The sequence below is a fragment of the Schistocerca serialis genome, chromosome 2 (genome assembly GCF_023864345.2).
Source record: "Schistocerca serialis cubense isolate TAMUIC-IGC-003099 chromosome 2, iqSchSeri2.2, whole genome shotgun sequence".
In the NCBI taxonomy this organism is placed as follows: domain Eukaryota; kingdom Metazoa; phylum Arthropoda; class Insecta; order Orthoptera; family Acrididae; genus Schistocerca; species Schistocerca serialis.
In genome coordinates, this window is record NC_064639.1 from 863,528,274 (window position 1) to 863,547,924 (window position 19,651).

At 39.4% G+C, this 19,651-nt stretch overlaps 1 protein-coding gene across 1 annotated transcript in view; it reads left to right on the forward strand.

Annotated features, from left to right (window-relative positions):
* The window catches only part of LOC126458169 (exostosin-3-like), a 258,000-nt gene extending 239,850 nt beyond the window's left edge, over positions 1-18,150 (forward strand). Inside the window, exons 11-12 of the mRNA XM_050095036.1 lie at positions 4,673-4,780; positions 17,000-18,150. Coding sequence (XP_049950993.1) covers positions 4,673-4,780; positions 17,000-17,098 — 207 coding nt within the window. The 3' untranslated portion in view covers positions 17,099-18,150. The remainder of the gene's footprint in view (positions 1-4,672; positions 4,781-16,999) is intronic.
* Positions 18,151-19,651: the final 1,501 nt, after the last annotated feature.

A 19,651-nucleotide genomic window follows, 5' to 3' on the forward strand; every position in this document is an offset into this window, starting at 1 on the left:
GGTTAGTTTCCTATTCCATCACCACTTTCAGAGTCTTCATTTGAGAAAAGAGTATTTCATACTGAAAGTCCATCTCTGTAAAGACGAACACAGCTTTATAAAAGCCGAAAATATTAGAACAAAAAGAAAAATAGAAAAGGATTTTACCTCTAACTACCTACAATGGTCCAATAATAAAGAATTATACTTGTGATCACAATGATAAAGTTTTCGTTTAGGTTTCAGAAAAGGTCGACACTATATTGGGGATTCTGAGGTTATATTTAACGATGACCATATCTTAATCAATGAAAAACATTATAAAACAACTGATGATTTGATGTAACTCTTGACTGAAAGTAATGTTGAAGATGAATATTACAAAGACGATTTAGACAACTACAAAGACATTAATTTCGACAAATGCTATATTTCAAAGTAATGATCCTTTTTCGAATAAATGACTATCACATATTTTTACATATATTAACATTAATGATAAAGGTATCCATCCACCTCAGTATCAATCATTTATAATCAATTAACGCATTTAAGCAATTTCATACCTAACTTCAGGAAGGGCTTTTGGAAGAAGCTAGGTTTTTAAATAAGGGGCACCTTCACTTAATAACTATACCAAACTGATCACAAATTATAACAAACTGCTCGCCCCCCACCAAAAAACATTGTTTCCAAATCCATATTTAATTCAAATTAGAGGCACATGGTTAGTTAGTGAGTCCGTTAGATCCATGATAAATCGTAATGATGTAGAACGAGTCATTTTACATTCACATCACAAGTTAAACTGTAAATATGGCTTCATGCTGAACATTTGAAAGGTTCTTTAATATACAGATTGAGTTATTAATTCTCAACTACTACCTTCTACACCTGAGTATACTAGAAACTTGTCTACAGAATAATGGTGATTTTAGTATTACATTTTTTGATGTTCCATTCAATTCTGACTGAGTCAAAGTTTATTATTCTGAAATCCACAAATACAAAATATGATGATAAGGATGGAAGTGGGCGAAAACTGGAGCACACAGGGCAGGAGAAAGTCATTAAAGAAGAAGAGTGTCTAGTCGTTCCGACTATGGAAAGATGTAACACAGGTATACGTAGCTGATGAAGATTAAAGGAAGTGTAAGGGACTGGACTATGGATATAAATATTAGTGCGATTTAATAATTCTTCTAAAAATTTGGGGTGTTATTATAGGTGTGCAAGATGTTGTGAAATTGGAAGAATGTAGTGTAGACCGAGGTTGCAATAGATTGCGGTAATTAACCAGCGTACATTGCGATCCAATTTGATGAGTGGTGATGGCAAATTAAATCTCATGGGAAGATTTCAAATGACGAAAATATCAGTGGTAGGTGAGAAACTTCCAATGGTAATACGTTGACACAAATTAGTAAGTATCTGTTTCCTGTTATGTATTACTGTACAAATGTTGTTCCTGAACTCAATGTTATAACAAAGAACTGATGAAAATGTGACTGGTGATCCGGATGTGTGTAAGTACTTTTTCTCATATGCAAGGTGAAAATAGCCTAGCCACATGTGAGACTTCTCTTGGAGTGGTATAGATTGCCCGATTTGTTGTGTGTGGAAGTACCATTAGGTCATTAGTTACATTTTGTACTGAATATTTGTTTAAAATCGAGCACTATTAATTTTATTCTTTACGAATTTTCCATTTTTAATAATGAACGTGTCTATCACAATTGCCAATCCTCAAGTTACTGTTACAGTGCCAAAATCAGTGTTCAACATTGAAATTGAAATAAGTATTATCATTCCAAAGAACATACGAAGTAAACCACATTCAACAAAAAAATTTTGTCAGGCCCTTCTCGAGTGAGGCCCACCTGTGAGTGACATTTTTACTTTCAGAACAATGGATCTTCATTTAAACTATAAACACAGCTATGTTATGTATCATTAGTTTGTCTTAGGGCAGCTATTTGATTAAAATGATGGATTTCATATGCTCATCATCATATTAAAGACAGAAATTATAACATTCAAAAGCATTCTAATTACTCTCAAAAATATATTACTGTGGCTGTGTTTTGATGTGCTTGGATGTCTGCATTTGAGAGTGAATGTATAGTTACAGTAGAAGGAATGTGGTAAATCAGAAAGTTTGTAAAATCTCTATCATAATACTGATGTCTATGAGTGACATGCCAACTAGCTACATATAAATACATACAAACATGTATTAAAACTTATTCTACAGATCATGAATACGATATTCGGTAATGATGTGGAGCAGTCACTTTAACATAAGTTTTCTGTAGACAAAATAATTATATTTTTTACAGTTGCTACTCCATATTTAAAAATTCATCTAATGTAGAAGGAGTTGTAATTCATAAATTCTTTTAATTTGTTTCTAAATTTTGGTTGGCTATCTGTCAGACTTTTCATGCTATTTGGCAAATAACCAAATATTTTTGTGACAGCATAATTCATCCCTTTCTGTGTCAAAATCATATTTAAGCCGGAATATTGAAGGTCATCCTTTCTTCTAGTGCTGTAGCTATGCACTTTGCTGTTATTTTTGAACTGGGGTTGGTAATTAATAATAAATTTCATAAGTGAATATATGTATTGCGAAGGTACTGTGAATATTCCGAGTTCCTTAAATAAAATTCTGAAACATATTCTTGCGTGGGCTCCAGCTATTATTCTGATTACACACTTTTTTGCAATGAATACGTTTTCTCTTATTGATGAATTACCACAAAATGTCCACCTGCTTAACTGGGAGGTAACATGCTTTCCTCCCTTGCAAACAGGACTGGACTTGGATTCCTGGCCAGGTTGGAGACTTTCTCCTCTCATGGACTGGGTGTTGTGTTGTCCTCATCATCATTTCATCCTCATCACTGGTACGCAAGTCACCCAATGTGGCTTCAACTGCAATAAGACTTGCAATTGGCGCCCAAGCTTCCTTGTATGGGGCCTCCCAGCCAGCAATGAGATATGCTCATTTACATTTTCCCCAAAATATGATGGTGTATGAAAGCAGTGAATGGAAATAGGGATAGTAGGCTAATTTACTCGTATGGTTATCAATAAAATTTGCAATAACCCTAACAGCATAAGTACCTGAACCAATGTGTTTCTTTCAAATTCAATTTCTCATCAATGCACACACCCAGAAATTTGTAATATTCTGCCTTAGCAGTCTATATTCATCAATGATTTTATGCTACTTACTGACAGAACTGTATATGCTGTGTTATCTCAAAATTTAGTGAGAGTTCATTTGCAGAGAACCACTTAATTATCTGAAAGATATTATTTACAATTTCCTCAGCTGATTCTTGTTTTTGTGTGTCATTACTATACTTGTTTCATCAGCAAAAAGAACTTCTTTACATCTTCATTAATATAGAGTGGCAAGTCACTAATATATATTAAGAACAATAATGGACCCAAAACTGAACCCTGTGGGACACCGTTCTTGATACCTCCCCAGTTAGAGAACTCTGCTGTTTTTTTTTTTTTTTTTTTTTTGCATACATCTGTACTGTTAATTTCAACCTTCTGCGTTCTTCCAGTTAAAAATGAATTAAAGTGGCAGTTGACCGTAAATAACGAAAAGTGTGAGGTCATCCACATGAGTGCTAAAAGGAACACGTTAAACTTTGGTTTAATCTGCCAGGAAGTTTCATATCAGCGCACACTCCGCTGCAGAGTGAAAATCTCATTCTGGAAACATCCCCCAGGCTGTGGCTAAGCCATGTCTCCGCAATATCCTTTCTTTCAGGAGTGCTAGTTATGCAAGGTTCGCAGGAGAGCTTCTGTAAAGTTTGGAAGGTAGGAGACGAGGTACTGGCAGAAGTAAAGCTGTGAGTACCGGGCGTGAGTCGTGCTTCGGTAGCTCAGTTGGTAGAGCAGTTGCCCGCGAAAGGCAAAGGTCCTGAGTTCGAGTCTCGGTCAGGCACACAGTTTTAATCTGCCAGGAAGTTTCAAAATTTATCTAAACAGTAAGAGCAATATTCTATTTACTATAGAACATAAGAGTTACTAAAGTTATGTGGAACACTAATATACATGTATATTATTAATATAGTATCGTCATGCACTTAAATCAACGTTAAAAATCCAAACTTATATAACCGAAAAATTAGGCCTAAGATTGCGTATGCAAGATTTGTACTTTATGCGTTTTCATAAGAAATAAAAGATAGAACTTAAAACCTTTAATTCTCCGGTTAGATACGGCACTACTAAATATATGTGTAATGAAAACTACCTAAAGTCTTCACTTAATACTTAAGTAAGTCAGTAAACCTACGACCAAAGTATGCGGAAACTGGCCCTTAGGTTATGTCTTTGTTTTTTCGAGAAATACTTTGAAACGAATAAAACCTTTAATAGATAATATGAAACAAACTCTGATTGCCTTCCTTACGGTGTAATATTAACTTAACTCATAGATATTATAGAATTTACTACTTATCTTCACGAGCTCAATATTCAAGCGCTTGCGGTCTGCGCCAGGGCTGTTCGGTCTGCGCCAGGGCTCCCAACGACTACCGCCAAGTTATTGCCGTTTTTAATTTGTATTTGTTATTTCAACGCTGTAAATCCCATTTTATGAAATTAAAAAGAAATAATTTTGTCTCATGTTTTATTTACTTCCTTGTAACTTTATTTTTTTCAGGTGGGCTACCGCTGGGAAATTGGCAGCTGTCCTAAATGTACCGACTCACTTTCCAAGACCTCTTCTCACTACCAAGAGAGAAGTAAATGCATCAACTTTTTTACAGAGGTATTGTCTGCAATAGCTGAACGTTCCTCACATATTTTTCCACGTGTTATAAGATTTGAGTTGAAAGGGTGTCTTCACAGCACAGTACAGTATCAGTAGAACTCAGAAAACAAATCAAAATTGCAAAGTAATCATGTACGAAGGGACTTCAAAAAGCAATTTGTGAATATCATCCCACGCTGAGATCACTATGCAACAAAAGTGGCGCAATGTCTGGAGGGAGTACATTTTCCGGGTTTCCTGCACGCACAATTCAGATGCGGTGCAGCTGGAAGACGTATCTCAGTGTGGGAGTGAAAATGGCGCAGCAACTAGAAGCATACTCCAAAGTTTAAGTACGCACGACGGTATGATTCTTATGGATAAAACTCCCATGTCGCAGACAGATTCACTGTCGGACTCTGGCGATGTATTCGCTATATGGATTGTTGGGAACAGCCGTAGTGCAACGGTGTCAACAAAATTTTTGTGCAACGCTGCACAGACGTGCGTGATGCTGATCAGGAAGGAAGGCTGTCTTCGGTGACCATCGATGGTAATGTCCAAGCAACTGGAAAGCTGAAAGAGCATCTCACGTGAAAAAAATTTTGCAGCGATGAAGGCATTGACAGAGCATTTCCCAAATGCCTCGATGACCTAAAAGTAAATCTCTATCGCCGGGGAATTGAAAGATGTGTAAAATGTTCCATCTGTTGGTTACTTAGAGTTGGTGAGTGGTGCTGAAAAACATTATCTTGTATCTCTGTCACTTTAAAGTGTACACCACGTACTGCGCCACCCTTTAGATACTGGCTGATATACTGTACGAACATCCTCTAGCAGCACTTCCATTCGTAGGTGAAAAGCAACGTCGCACAATGTAACTAACTCTTGTAATACTACAATAAGTTGTACTGACAAGAACTTGCCACCACTCAACGACGTAATCTGTGTGACTTGAAACAATCGTCTGTACTAACACGGCGACGTCACGTAAGATTTGATATTCAGCTTCTTATCTATAAACCACAGTATAGCCCGCTACCACGTCACTATGTACAAAAGGATGGGCACCATAACATTTTTGTGGTATAATGCGGTCAGTAGTAGCTATCTGCATATTGATTAGAACAACACATCTAACCATCAGGTTTCACTAGGTGTTGTTGTTGTTTTTGTGGTCTTCAGTCCTGAGACTGGTTTGATGCAGCTCTCCATGCTACTCTATTCTGTGCAAGCTTCTTCATCTCCCAGTACCTACTGCAGCCTACATCCTTATGAATCTGCTTAGTGTATTCATCTCTTGGTCTCCCTCTACGATTTTTACCCTCCGCGCTGCCCTCCAATACTAAATTGGTGATCCCTCGATGTCTCAGAACATGTCCTGCCAACCGATCCCTTCTTCTAGTCAAGTTGTGCCACAAGCTCCTCTTCTCCCCAATTCTATTCAATACCTCCTCATTAGTTATGTGATCTACCCATCTAATCTTCAGCATTCTTCTGGAGCACCACATTTCGAAAGCTTCTATTCTCTTCCTGTCTAAACTATTTATCGTCCACATTTCACTTCCATACATGGTTACACTCCATACAAATACTTTCAGAAACGACTTCCTGACATTTAAACCTATAGTCGATGTTAACAAATTTTTCTTCTTCAGAAACGCTTTCCTTGCCATTGCCAGTCTACATTTTATATCCTCTCTACTTCGACCATCATCAGTTATTTTGCTCCCAAAATAGCAAAACTCCTTTACTACTTTAAGTGTCTCATTTCCTAATCTAATTCCCTCAGCATCACTAGGTTCGAAAGATTAACTACCACCAAAGCTAGTATCATTCACCACAAAAACACTAAATGCAAGAGTCTACTGGGAGTAGGAGTGATATATTTACTTAAACAGTAACGGAAACCTATAGCGAAGCTTACTCTGTGCACTCTGAAAAAACAACTAAACACTTTTGCTACAGTTTAGGTACCGTTAACGACAGCTTTCGTATGTAACTGATGAATAAGTCTTATAGATCCGTTGTCCTTTGTAGCTGCTCCTCTTTTATAGCTTCAACTAATAACCGTATACACAAGTAATCAGTGAAAACGTTATAATTTTTTACGTAAATTTCAGAATACGTTTAAAAGCTAAAGATACAATTTAATAATGTTTATCTTTCGTTGACAATCAACGATAACCTTTGTAAGTAGCTCCTTGTTAGAACAACGTTCATGACGCTACTGAAATTCTACATCTACATCTACATCTACATCTACATTGATACTCCGCAAGCCACCCAACGGTGTGTGGCGGAGGGCACTTTACGTGCCACTGTCATTACCTCCCTTTCCTGTTCCTGTCGCGTATGGTTCGCGGGAAGAACGACTGTCTGAAAGCCTCCGTGCGCGCTCTAATCTCTCTAATTTTACATTCGTGATATCCTCGGGAGGTGTAAGTAGGGGGAAGCAATATATTCGATACCTCATCCAGAAACGCACCCTCTCGAAACCTGGCGAGCAAGCTACACCGCGATGCAGAGCGCCTCTCTTGCAGAGTCTGCCACTTGAGTTTATTAAACATCTCCGTAACGCTATCACGGTTACCAAATAACCCGGTGACAAAACGCGCCGCTCTTCTTTGGATCTTCTCTATCTCCTCCGTCAACCCGACCTGGTACGGATCCCACACTGATGAGCAATACTCAAGTATAGGTCGAACGAGTGTTTTGTAAGCCACCTCCTTTGTTGATGGACTACATTTTCTAAGCACTCTCCCAATGAATCTCAACCTGGTACCCGCCTTACCAACAATTAATTTTCTATGATCATTCCACTTCAAATCGTTCCGTACGCACACTCCCAGATATTTTACAGAAGTAACTGCTACCAGTGTTTGTCCCGCTATCATATAATCATACAATAAAGGATCCTTCTTTCTATGTATTCGCAATACATTACATTTGTCTATGTTAAGGGTCAGTTGCCACTCCCTGCACCAAGTGCCTATCCACTGCAGATCTTCCTGTATTTCGCTACAATTTTCTAATGCAGCAACTTCTCTGTATACTACAGCATCATCCGCGAAAAGCCGCATGGAACTTCCGACACTATCTACTAGGTCATTTATATATATTGTGAAAAGCAATGGTCCCATAACACTCCCCTGTGGCACGCCAGAGGTTACTTTAACGTCTGTAGACGTCTCTCCATTGATAACAACATGCTGTGTTCTGTTTGCTAAAAACTCTTCAATCCAGCCACACAGCTGGTCTGATATTCCGTAGGCTCTTACTTTGTTTATCAGGCGACAGTGCGGAACTGTATCGAACGCCTTCCGGAAGTCAAGAAAAATGGCATCTACCTGGGAGCCTGAATCTAATATTTTCTGGGTCTCATGAACAAATAAGGCGAGTTGGGTCTCACACGATCGCTGTTTCCGGAATCCATGTTGATTCCTACATAGTAGATTCTGGGTTTCCAGAAATGACATGATACGCGAGCAAAAAACATGTTCTAAAATTCTACAAGAGATCGACGTAAGAGATATAGGTCTATAGTTTTGCGCATCTGCTCTACGACCCTTCTTGAAGACTGGGACTATCTGTGCTCTTTTCCAATCATTTGGAACCCTCCGTTCCTCTAGAGACTTGCGGTACACGGCTGTTAGAAGGGGGGCAATTCTGTCATATTAAACTATTTCGTAAATCTCAACCTTTCAAAATTAAGTAGAATAACTCTTTCTTTATAATTAATGACTTTTCAATAAAAGATAAACTTGCTTTCCCTGTCTAAGTAAATATTAATAATCTTTTTATTTGTTGAAAGTTATTAACTGAAAAATACTATGCCTTCTCTTTAGCATTCGATTTCTTTGAACTTTGCTTTCACCAATATGCCAGTCTTTTACTTTATTGGCCTTTGGATTTACTTTGTTACAATAAGATTTATTCGAGGTATTCGTCTGCTTTGAAATAAACTTTTCAATAATTTTCTTGTAATAATTTAGGGATAAAGGACAAGTCGAGTAGTGACTTTTTCAGTTTAAAACGGTTAATTCTTTATTTACTGCCATTAATTCTTTTATAGGTCAGCAGTTTACTTTTCGAACGATAGTTCACTATTCAAAACCCCACTACGAGGAAATGTATTTTAAAAAAATTAAATAAAAATCCTGAGTGCCCTCTTCGAGAGAGAATTGGCGTGTTCTCTAATAAATGGTTGTTGATTTGCTGTCTATAGACAAGCGGAGAAGGTATCTGTTTCTCTATAAGCTTCCGATTGTTTCTCAATAAATAACTACGGCGTAGGACAACCGTTCTCTTTAATATAAATTACACATTCAGTGCTTCCAACGAGATTTCAGGAATTTATCATATTACGACACTCACGCCGAACTCACACCAGAAATTCTAACAAAATATCGTTAAGTCACTATCCTCAGTGCTCGCGTACACTTATAGAATCACAATAATGCAATGCAACGCTACTACCCTTAGTACGTGCTTTAATACTCAACCACAAAACAACTAAATGACTTCGGTGAACCCGTTTTTTTCACATACACCATTAAGCGGAAAATTTCCCAAAAGGATTGAAACACGGTTCACCTGCAAACGCGTGGCAATGGAGCAGCATAACGCACCATTAATCGTAAACAGGAGAAACCAATCTCACACTTCAATAAACCGGAGCTCTCCCTATACCTAGCGAGTCTACACTTTACCAAAATCTGTGAAATAATCAATTGCTCCGCAAGCCCATAATCTTCTCAATATATCTTTCTAAACGACTTTGGACTGCTTTGAGCGCACCTGAGTTCTATCCCCACTGCAGAGTGATTCACGTATCGTACTTGTGAGCCGATCTGATCACACTCGTGAGATAATCTATCTCGAGGCTCACTACTCGAAAAATATTTAGAAACTGAATTCAAATTCTAAAAGGATAAACCAAGAACCCATTCTTTGCGAACAAACATATCACGCTAAATCTCTCTCTAACAATAGGTGTTCCCCTCTTAGCAGTCACCGGCAAGGGTTTCTAGTGGCCGGCTGCATCGTAGTTGTTATCTTTGCCGCACGCCGCTGTTCGGCAGTCGGTTGTGCGTTGCAAACTAGCTGACTTGAAAGGACACGGCTCTTCTCGAACAACAGGCGTCACATATCTACAACATTTTAACACAAAAAATATGAGACAACGCTACCAACTTCTTAACAAACTCTTCATTCACTCAAAAAACTACAGTCGATAATAAGTTGAGGCGATATTAACAAGTGATGCGCTTTTTCGAGCTGTAGGCGTCTGGAGCATTACAATCAGTGCTCAGTCTATTAGTTAGTCTGCCATAATAATATGTAAATTATTTTTTGAAGTCCACTCGTATATTGCAGCGTAAAAATATAATTCTAAACAATACGTTTTGAATAATAAATAGAAAGATGGATAGATTTGGTCATTGTTTTAGATCTAGTGGTACATGGTCTTTTCTTAAGAACTTACTCCGTGGAATAATACTGAAGGAAAAGAGTCACAGTACTAAGGAGGAGCTGAGCGACGTAAAAGAAAGTGGGCAGGCGTGTTTCTACATCATAAAGGTGATGTACAATCAAAGTGGCGCAAAGATCGCTTGTATGAGGATGCAAATCAGTTTTGCTTTAAATACACGCTGTAACGGTCGTGAGCTTTAGTTACCTTCAAGATTGAATGTGGTGACGTGATGTTAGTCAAAAAGACGTCACTACGAGTTTGAACGAGGTCGTATAATAGGGCTACGAGAAGCTGGATGTTCCTTCTACGATACTGCAGAAAGATTTGGCAGGAATGTAGCCACTGTACATGATCGCTGCAGCGTTAATCACGGGAGTGTACGTTCGCTAGAAGACTGGTCTCCGAGCAGCCACGTGGCATTACCAAGAGTGAAGACCATTTTGTTCGGCGTATAGTTGGGGCGCATAACACTGCATGTGCAGCAGCAATTTGAACAGCAGTTGGCACCAGTGTCACAGCGAATTGTTACAAATCGGAGCTCCGAGCCAGAAGCCCTGTAGCGTGCATTCTACTGACCCTAAACCATTTCTATATGCGACGACAGCTCACTGGGAGGGGGAGGGAGTTAGGGTGGAGATGTGTTGTGTTTTCTGATGGGAGCTGGTCCTGCCTCTGCTCCAGTGATGGTCGTGTGCTGGTTTGGAGGAGGATAGTTGAGGGCCTGCAGCCAACCTGTCTGCATGCTAGACAATCAAGCTACACTGGGAGTTACGGTCTAGATGGCCGATTTCGTATGAAAAAAAAAGCAGAAGTACTCTCGTGTTTATCCCATGTACCTTGACTGCAAATTTGTAAGTCATTCTGGTAATTTGACCTGCTGTCATTCATGAACAGCATTTCAGAGAGTGTTTTCCAACAGGATAACGCTCTTCCACATACCGCTGTTGAAACCCAGCGCGATCTGCAGAGTGTCGACGTGTTGTCTCGTCCTGCTCGATCATCAATCTGTCTCCAGTCGCGCACATATAGGACATCATCGGACGACAATTCCAGCATCATTCACAAACAGTCATAATCGTCCCTGTATTGACCAAGCAAGTGCAACAGGCATGGAACTCCGTCCCACAAACTGGTATCCGGTACCTCTACGACACAATACATGCACGTCTGCATGCCTGCATTCAACATTCTGGCGGCTACACCTGTTATCGAAGTACCAGCATTTCACGTTTGTAATGGTTTATATCGCTTTTACATTAACCTGTGATCTTGCAATGTTAATCGCTGAAATATGTTATATAGACAAACGTATTCCCGAAATTTCGTTACTCCACATTACTCTTTTTGATATTTCCAGTTTTTTACCATCAGTGTATGTTCAGGCACCCATATGCCACCTTGATATCCTGGTCTTACTTTATGCTGTGGCCATAAATCGCTTACCCTTAGCCCGCCGTTTCTGTTTCAGTAAGGATGCTGCCAGGATGTGAATAACGTTGATATGGCTCAACAGTCACCAAATATGACCTTCTATTTCATTTTTTTTGAAGTTCCCTTCTGGACAGCCTGATTTAGATTTGCCTTGGTTTCCTTAAATAAAGTGAAAAGTGGGACGATTTATCAAAAAGTATATAGCTCCTTACTTCCCTAGCCTCTTACAGTTGAGGTAGTTATTCGAACCGGACATCAACGGCGTGATGCCCTTTGTACAATTCCGACTTTTTCTCTAGTCAGATATTTATAACGCAAATACAACATTTCTCTACACTTCCCACCTGCTGCAACGTTTTCATACTTAGCTATATCTAAAAAGCATACAGGTCCTACATTCAGCGTTAGGAAGAGAGCAACAGCTAACTTAGCGTTAGTATAGCCCTCTGCAATGAACACTAAAAGTTAAATACAACGGACTCAAATCGTGGTGCAGATAACTTTGTATATTACTCTCAAATATGCCAATTTACCTTCATCCAAGATTTTCTTTTATTACGAAAAATTAGTTGAAAACAAGACTGATGCATGTGGACGTATTTATTACGTTGCTTTCTACCTGCCATCTTTTAAAAACTGATCGGATGTAATTATTTACCATTATTTATTCTAAATTTATAATTAACACCAAGTGAATGTAGCTGTATCAAGCTGAAAAGGCAACCAGTTCACTCATGGCAGTTAATACCATAATTTACCTTGTTAAATAAACGACATGATGACTGTCGATGCACATGACTACGTTTCTCGATGTCGTTGATTAGTAGTAAATCAATTCTTTGCAAAAAGGCAAAGGTGACAGGAGCACAAAGTACTCAAAACATACCAATTATAGGCCGGCCGAAGTAGCCGTGCGGTTAAAGGCGCTGCAGTCTGGAACCGCAAGACCGCTATGGTCGCAGGTTCGAATCCTGCCTCGGGCATGGGTGTTTGTGATGTCCTTAGGTTAGTTAGGTTTAACTAGTTCTAAGTTCTAGGGGACTAATGACCTCAGCAGTTGAGTCCCATAGTGCTCAGAGCCATTTGAACCATACCAATTATACTGTTCAAAATTTATGAATTAGAACAGTTGCACTGAGAGGACTGTTTCTCCCTATACACTGTTTATTACGAGCGTACGTAAAAGTTCTTGCCCTGTGGCAGTTGAACAGTCATTATCTGTGGTGATGAATAAGTTACATAGGTTCTTCACGTCTCAGATACTGTGGGTAGATATTATTCACAGTGACGGCATCCAGATCCGTTATCCCTCATGAACTGGTGGTACATTAACCTCGCGGCCATATGTTCTTGCATCTACGACAAATACTTTTTAGAGATGATTTATGATTGCGAAAATTCTTTTCGCACCACTTCTTCACACAATTTTATCAAAATTCAATCGCACTTTAACGAACGTTTTAACTGTGCACTTAACAGCGTCATCGGCACAGTGGTACTCCACTGCCTACAAGCCAGTCTCACTGTGACCAGGTTAAGCGCACGCGGCTCATGCAAAATAACGCGCCAGAGAAAAAGACAACACAGTTCTCCGGCTTACGTGTATGATTATTGCACAAGTGAATTTCACATAGTAAGGTTTCCTTAGGAATCGAATAATCATTTACAGTTAACAACATATTTTACATGGTTTCTCACTTGTTAACATATACACGTAAATAAACATTCAGGTATTTAAGATCGAAGACAGTATCGTACTTGTACAAGGTTCTTTCACAAGTTAGTACAGATTATGATAACATCGACATTTTGTAAGATATAACATAATCAAGAGCATTTTTAAAATTTCATGGTGTACTGATATTTTTTACTGCCGGTTCTCTTCTCTTTTGTATCATCATACAGTATGGCAACACCTTCGAAACCTCAGAAGCTGACTGTGTTGTTCTTTCAGATGTTACTGGTTAGAAATGCTAGAGACTGAGACTCTTGTTTATTACCACTTAAGGTATACGGTAGGTCTTCTGTCAATCCTTCTTTCTTCCTGTCCTTTTTCTCCTGTTTTCTAGATTGTTTTAATTGCATATGTCACGTAAAACATATTAACAATTGTATTCTGTATATGTTTGCCATCATTATGTTATTCTTGTTTATGTGCTTGTCTCTCTTTGTGTTTATTCTGTTTCACAGAGTTTATATCCTTTCAGTCTGACTTTCGTTTGCGTACAGTTGATTTTTTCATGTCATTCCTACTCCAGATTTTATTTGCAATGTATTCCATCAGTCTGTTTCCCTCTCTGTTTGTGTATTTGTTGCTATTCACTTAGACATTAATTCCATGTACAAAGTGCGTTCGAAAAATTTTGTCACAGTCCTCTCTATTTTTTTTTATTTTTTGCAGGAGGAGAATGAAATTTTTGTGAACATATTAGGAACATTTAGCTATACATTGAGCCTACTCAGTGTAGCCTCTATCAGCTGTGAATCATATGGCCCAACGTTCTTTCCATGATGCAAATGCACTTTGGTAAAATTCTTGGGATTGACTTTTACACCGTCGCTTGACACAGGAAATGAGATCTTTCTCGCTTTCAAATGTTTTACCGCGGAGGTGGGCCTTCAGACGACCAAAGAGGTAAAAGTCAGACGGAGCCAAGTCCGGACTGTAGGGAGGATGAGAAACAATTTTCAAACCCATTTTCCTGATTTTCTCGTGCGTCATAAGGGCTGTATGGGGTTTGGCATTGCGATGATGTAGTCTGATGAGCTGACTCTGAAGCTGTGGTCTATGGGTCTTGATGGCTCGTCGCAGCTTGTCCAATGACAAACAGTAACAGTCCCAGTTAACTGTGGAGCAAGGTTCCAAAAAGTCAGTGGAAATGACACCACACTCATCCCAGAAGAAGAAGGCCATCACCTTTCGGCCTGCTGTTCGTGAAAGTCTAGGTTTCTTCTTCCGAGGGGAACCCGGATGTTATCACTCCATGGATTGAGTTTTGCTCTCAGGTTCGGACAAAAGCAACCATCTTTCATCCTGGGTAATGACGCCGTCAAAACACTGTTTCCACTCTTCAGTAAAGGTCTTCATGAGACCCTCGCACATATTCTCCGTTATCGTTTTCATTTCTCTGGTCAATAATCTAGGCACCCAACGTGCACAGATTTTTCTGTACCCTAGTGACTGTACCAGTGATATCACACTACTCAATGACAAACGAGTCATTTCAGCAAGCTGTCGTGTCGTCACATATCTGTCATTTTGGATGATTTGATCAATGGTCGCCTTATTCACATCACTCACTGCCGTCGATGGTTTACCGTATCGTGGATTGTCCAGTAGAGAGAACTCACCTTGTTTAAACCTCTTCAACCACCGCCGGATACTGCTGCGATCCACTGTGACCTCCTCATAAACAGGGAGAAACTTCCTGTGAATCGATGTGGCAGAGTCATCGCCGGTCTTGAAAAGGAACTCCATCAGCGACTGTTGTCGCAACCTGACATCTACTTCACGGTCCATTATGGCTCACCTGTAAATAAAAGAAAATACTTTCATACAGCAACTTATAGCTAAATGTTCCACGTATGTTCACAAAAAATTTCATTCTTCTCCTGCATAAAATAAAAAAATTATAGACGACTGCGCAAAACTGTTTGCACGCCCTTTGTACTTTTATGCCATATCCTATACTGTGTGTACTGCTACATTGCAAGTGGAAATTTTAATTGTTTGCATAGTTCAGTCCCAGTATGTATATTTTCCGACTTTAATAGTATTTAGACCCTTAAGAAGTCACAGGTTTCAGAGTGCATTTGCTATAGCATTTAACCCTTAATGTAAGATATGGCATTACTATATATTTTTTCTATGATTATAGTGTTTGAAATTTATTGTTACGTATACAGAGAGACAGGATGGAGACTTCCCTTTCCCTTCAGAATGGGCAAGTCTCAGTCCTGCTACTAGTGGAACCAACTAGAGACAATACTCATAGCTTTTCGAACAAAACATTCTTTCAGCAGTGACGAAAACAGGGTAAATTGAAATGAAAGGAGGAAAAGAGGAAGGAAAGAATGGGAGAGGCGGGGTGTGTATTAATAGGTATCTGAAACGAAGTTCAAGGAGTACCACCTGTTACGAGACGGAACTTCCGTCACCGACTCTTCATGATTTTTGATAGGTGAGTCCCGCTTAATCTAAGAAATGAACGCCCCCTCCAGTCTTTCCGAACTACACCAGCCATTTTCTCCTCTCCCCCCGAAGAAGAAATGTTTGGTTCTGAGGGCTAAGAGTGTTGTTTTCTGCTTTAAGTGCTTCTTTCTGCAATACTGCCTGATTGGAGGTACGTACTCCCCAGCCTTTTGTTTCTGTAAATGAAAACGAGGAAAGGAAGCCACTCAGGTACCTAACTAGTAAGTAGGTGACTGATGTGTGAGATACAGAAACATGCAACAGTGATAGCACACAAATGCCACTAGCTTCTGAGATGCTCTAGCGTAAGTATGTACTCTCACATATACACAACAGACCACACGGACTCACAATGACGTCCACCCGTAGCAGTTTTCTTTTCTTTATCTTTGTTATTTTAGTTTAATGACGTGTGTGTGTCAGTGGAAGAGCCCTCTGTGACACAGTGCTATAATTCCAATTGCATAAGATCCGATCCTATATACTTCCTGGGATTTATTCACTCGGTTTTGGCTTTTCTCGCCCCAGAAAATGGTTTCTGCATTTGAAACATATCAAATAGTGTCACGGTATGTAATACATGCTAAAGTGTAGGACACGCTTTATTGGTTGGGTAAGCCGGTTCGAAGTTCAGAAGGAGGCAACGGCACATATCTTTCAATATGACCTTGTCCATCAAAGGTCAGTGGGATTCGAAGTAACCTTTGAATGTAGACAGTTTTATTTTTTATCTCTTTATTTCGTATTTGGAGGGCCTAAGTAATATTCGTGGCTATAATTTCTCACATTTATCTAGATGCAATAAAACTGGGGGGGAGGGGGGGAGGGAGTGAGTCCTGTGATAACACACAGGTGGTTTTATGAATGCAGTGGATGAGCTAGCAGTTTCAATATTGTATAACCACAAAAAATGACGTGAGCCATAGTGCATTGGCACATATTTTAATTTTTTGTGTTTTCAGTATTTTTAAACTTTGCTACAAATATTCATTTATTGTCCAGGATAATGACATTTTAAGGTCTATCTGTTCACTTAAGGCGGTATTCACCGTAAGTCATCAAATGATTTTTGGACTTGTTTTCTTTCTTTTTCTGAGACATGTCTAATTGAAGTAACTTTATGAATGTTTTCTTTCAGGTGTTTGGTTATATGCCGCTCGTTTCTACACAATTAAGGGCTGACTCAGTTTTATTCCAGACAAAAGTTCCTCAGGGTGTATGCTTCAATTCCATTTAAAATCCAAATTGGGCTCGGAGCACGAACCATTCACAGTCAGTGAGCGTGGACTTTGAGGTAACAGCTGACTAATGTTGATGCTCAAATGAAATGGCGGTACGGCACAATCAGACAGCGGACCGCATCTGGTGTTGTTCGGACACCTTTTGCAAGTCTTCTATATTCGACGCCACTTCGATGACTTGCGCCTCGGTTAAGATGATGAAATGATGGTGGGGATAAATTCTCCGACCAGACTGAGAATTGAACTTGGAACCCACTGATCTGGAGACAGCAACTCCATTATCCCACGTGCTGCAGACATTCCCGACGTTGTCTCAGAGTGAGAGAAGAGACGTAAAGGAAAGAAGTGCACCATTCATCGTCACAGCAATGACTGTGGCTTCGTATATCCCAAAGAGGATAACTTCACTTCATATAATCAATATTATTGTTGAAAGAATGAAGCTGTACTATTAATAAATTGCAGCTCCGTTCTGTGAGCAATTAAATAAGACGCATAAGTACTCAAATAACAATTCTTCATTGGTGCATACTGCAGTTCAGTTTTTATGTTTGTTAATATTTTGTACTCGTATATATAAAAGTGAACATTTCTTGCATCCTGCGCCCGTACCTACAATTTTTCCATAAGAATCTGTGTATAGTTGTGAGTGTTCTGCATATACGAAGACAATGTCATTCACAATTTTTCCTTACATACGAACATGATATTTGTATAAGGAAATCAAGATGAAACAGTATAAGACTCTTTCAAAATTTTATATTTATCGAAGTCATTCAAGTTTTTCACTTCCATGTACAGCCTTTTTATGTTTAAGAGCGCCTACCTGCATATCGATGGTAATAGACTAAATAGTTTTCATTACTTATGTGCTTAAAATATAACAAAAGACCTGTCAATGTGTTTCTATTACATAAAACTATATGTAAAATTATCATTAGAAGTAGTATACTTCTCTTTTTTTTCAGATAATATTGATTTGAATAGCTTGAAATCTAGCAACACAAGCACCAATGAATATGTCATTCTGTGTTATTTTCTAGCACTGGTTGTTCTTCCAAGTCAGTAATTTAATAGAGAACTAAAGTGTACAGAGGAAGTTTCGTGTATTTATCGATTTTGAATAACAATACTACTTTTTACATTCCTTATTCACAATTTGTTTAAGGTTTTGGAAAAATAATCAGTACTGCCATTTTCATATAAAACATTCCTGCATGAAGAAAATTATATGCTTTTCTGGTATAAAGAGGAACACCAATAGTCAACTTATCATCCAACATCATCTTTGCTTTTAAGTTCCTTGAATGTTCCATCTTTCATTTATTATTATAACTAAAAACGTCTGCATTCAACACAAAATGTACATGGCAGTAATATGCATCTTCCAATGATCGTAAGTAACTGTTGTTGTTTAGTGGATCGAATACTTGGGTATCACAAAGGTGGAAGGAGTTCAATTCTTCATACTGGAATGGAATTTTTTACCAACACATCGCACCAAGTTTTGGCATTTCGAACTACCATTCTTCATCCTCCTCGCATTGCAGCTATTGCTTAGCATCCGTTAGCTGATCATGCTAAACAGAAACCAACACACGACGAAATCAAATGGTTCAAATGGCTCTGAGCACTATGGGACTTGACTTATGAGGTCATCAGTCCCCTAGAACTTAGAACTATTTAAACGCAACTAACCTAAGGACGTCACACACATCCATACCTGAGGCAGGATTCGAACCTGTGACCGTTGCGGTCACGCGGTTTCAGACTGAAGCGCCTAGAACCGCACGGCCACACCGGCAGGCCGACGAAATCAGTCAGGATCGGAATTAAGAGAGGAAAGGAGCTGCCCCACATTTGTAATGCTCTCGTGTAGCAGTATGCTGCGTGATGCTTCCGCAGCACTGGAAGAGCACCACTAGCGCTGTAGATTAAAGTGTCGGGCTAGTAACATACAAATCTTGGTTTCGATTCCTTCAAGGGCGATTGCAAGTTGTCAGTCCAAAAAGAAAAGGCTGACTGCGACTGGCAAGAGTGGTGGCCAAGATATCATCGTTTGGTGTAGAGGCTAAAAGAGGGTCCGAGGCCGACTTGTCACGACAGGCTTCAGCATTCACTCGGTTACTGCCATTTCTCGTTGAAGCCACCAGATCTCATCAGACCACCAAACATAGTCTTGGTCAGTACTCGGTTGGGTGACAGCCTCAGAATGCAGGGTGCTGTAGGGGTTTCAAATTTTCTCTTCGTCTGCGACGCTGCAGCACGTTCCAGTCACGGGCACTGGCAACAAATCTGCCTCTCGGTGCACTCGTATGTCGCCTCACAAAGTCTCAGGCCGGCTTGCAAGCGTCCGCTCTCGCTTCAACCAGGATCAAGTGAAGGATGGAGACACGTTACAGGCTGGCCCACAAGGAGAAAGGAGCAAAAGGAAAATTAAATTTAAGGACATGTGGGAGATACACGCATGAGGAAATGTAGTGGAAGGATGTGGCGGCCATGAATCGAGCCCTCTCAGCTGCTTTGGAGGCAACTATGCTGACCATTGC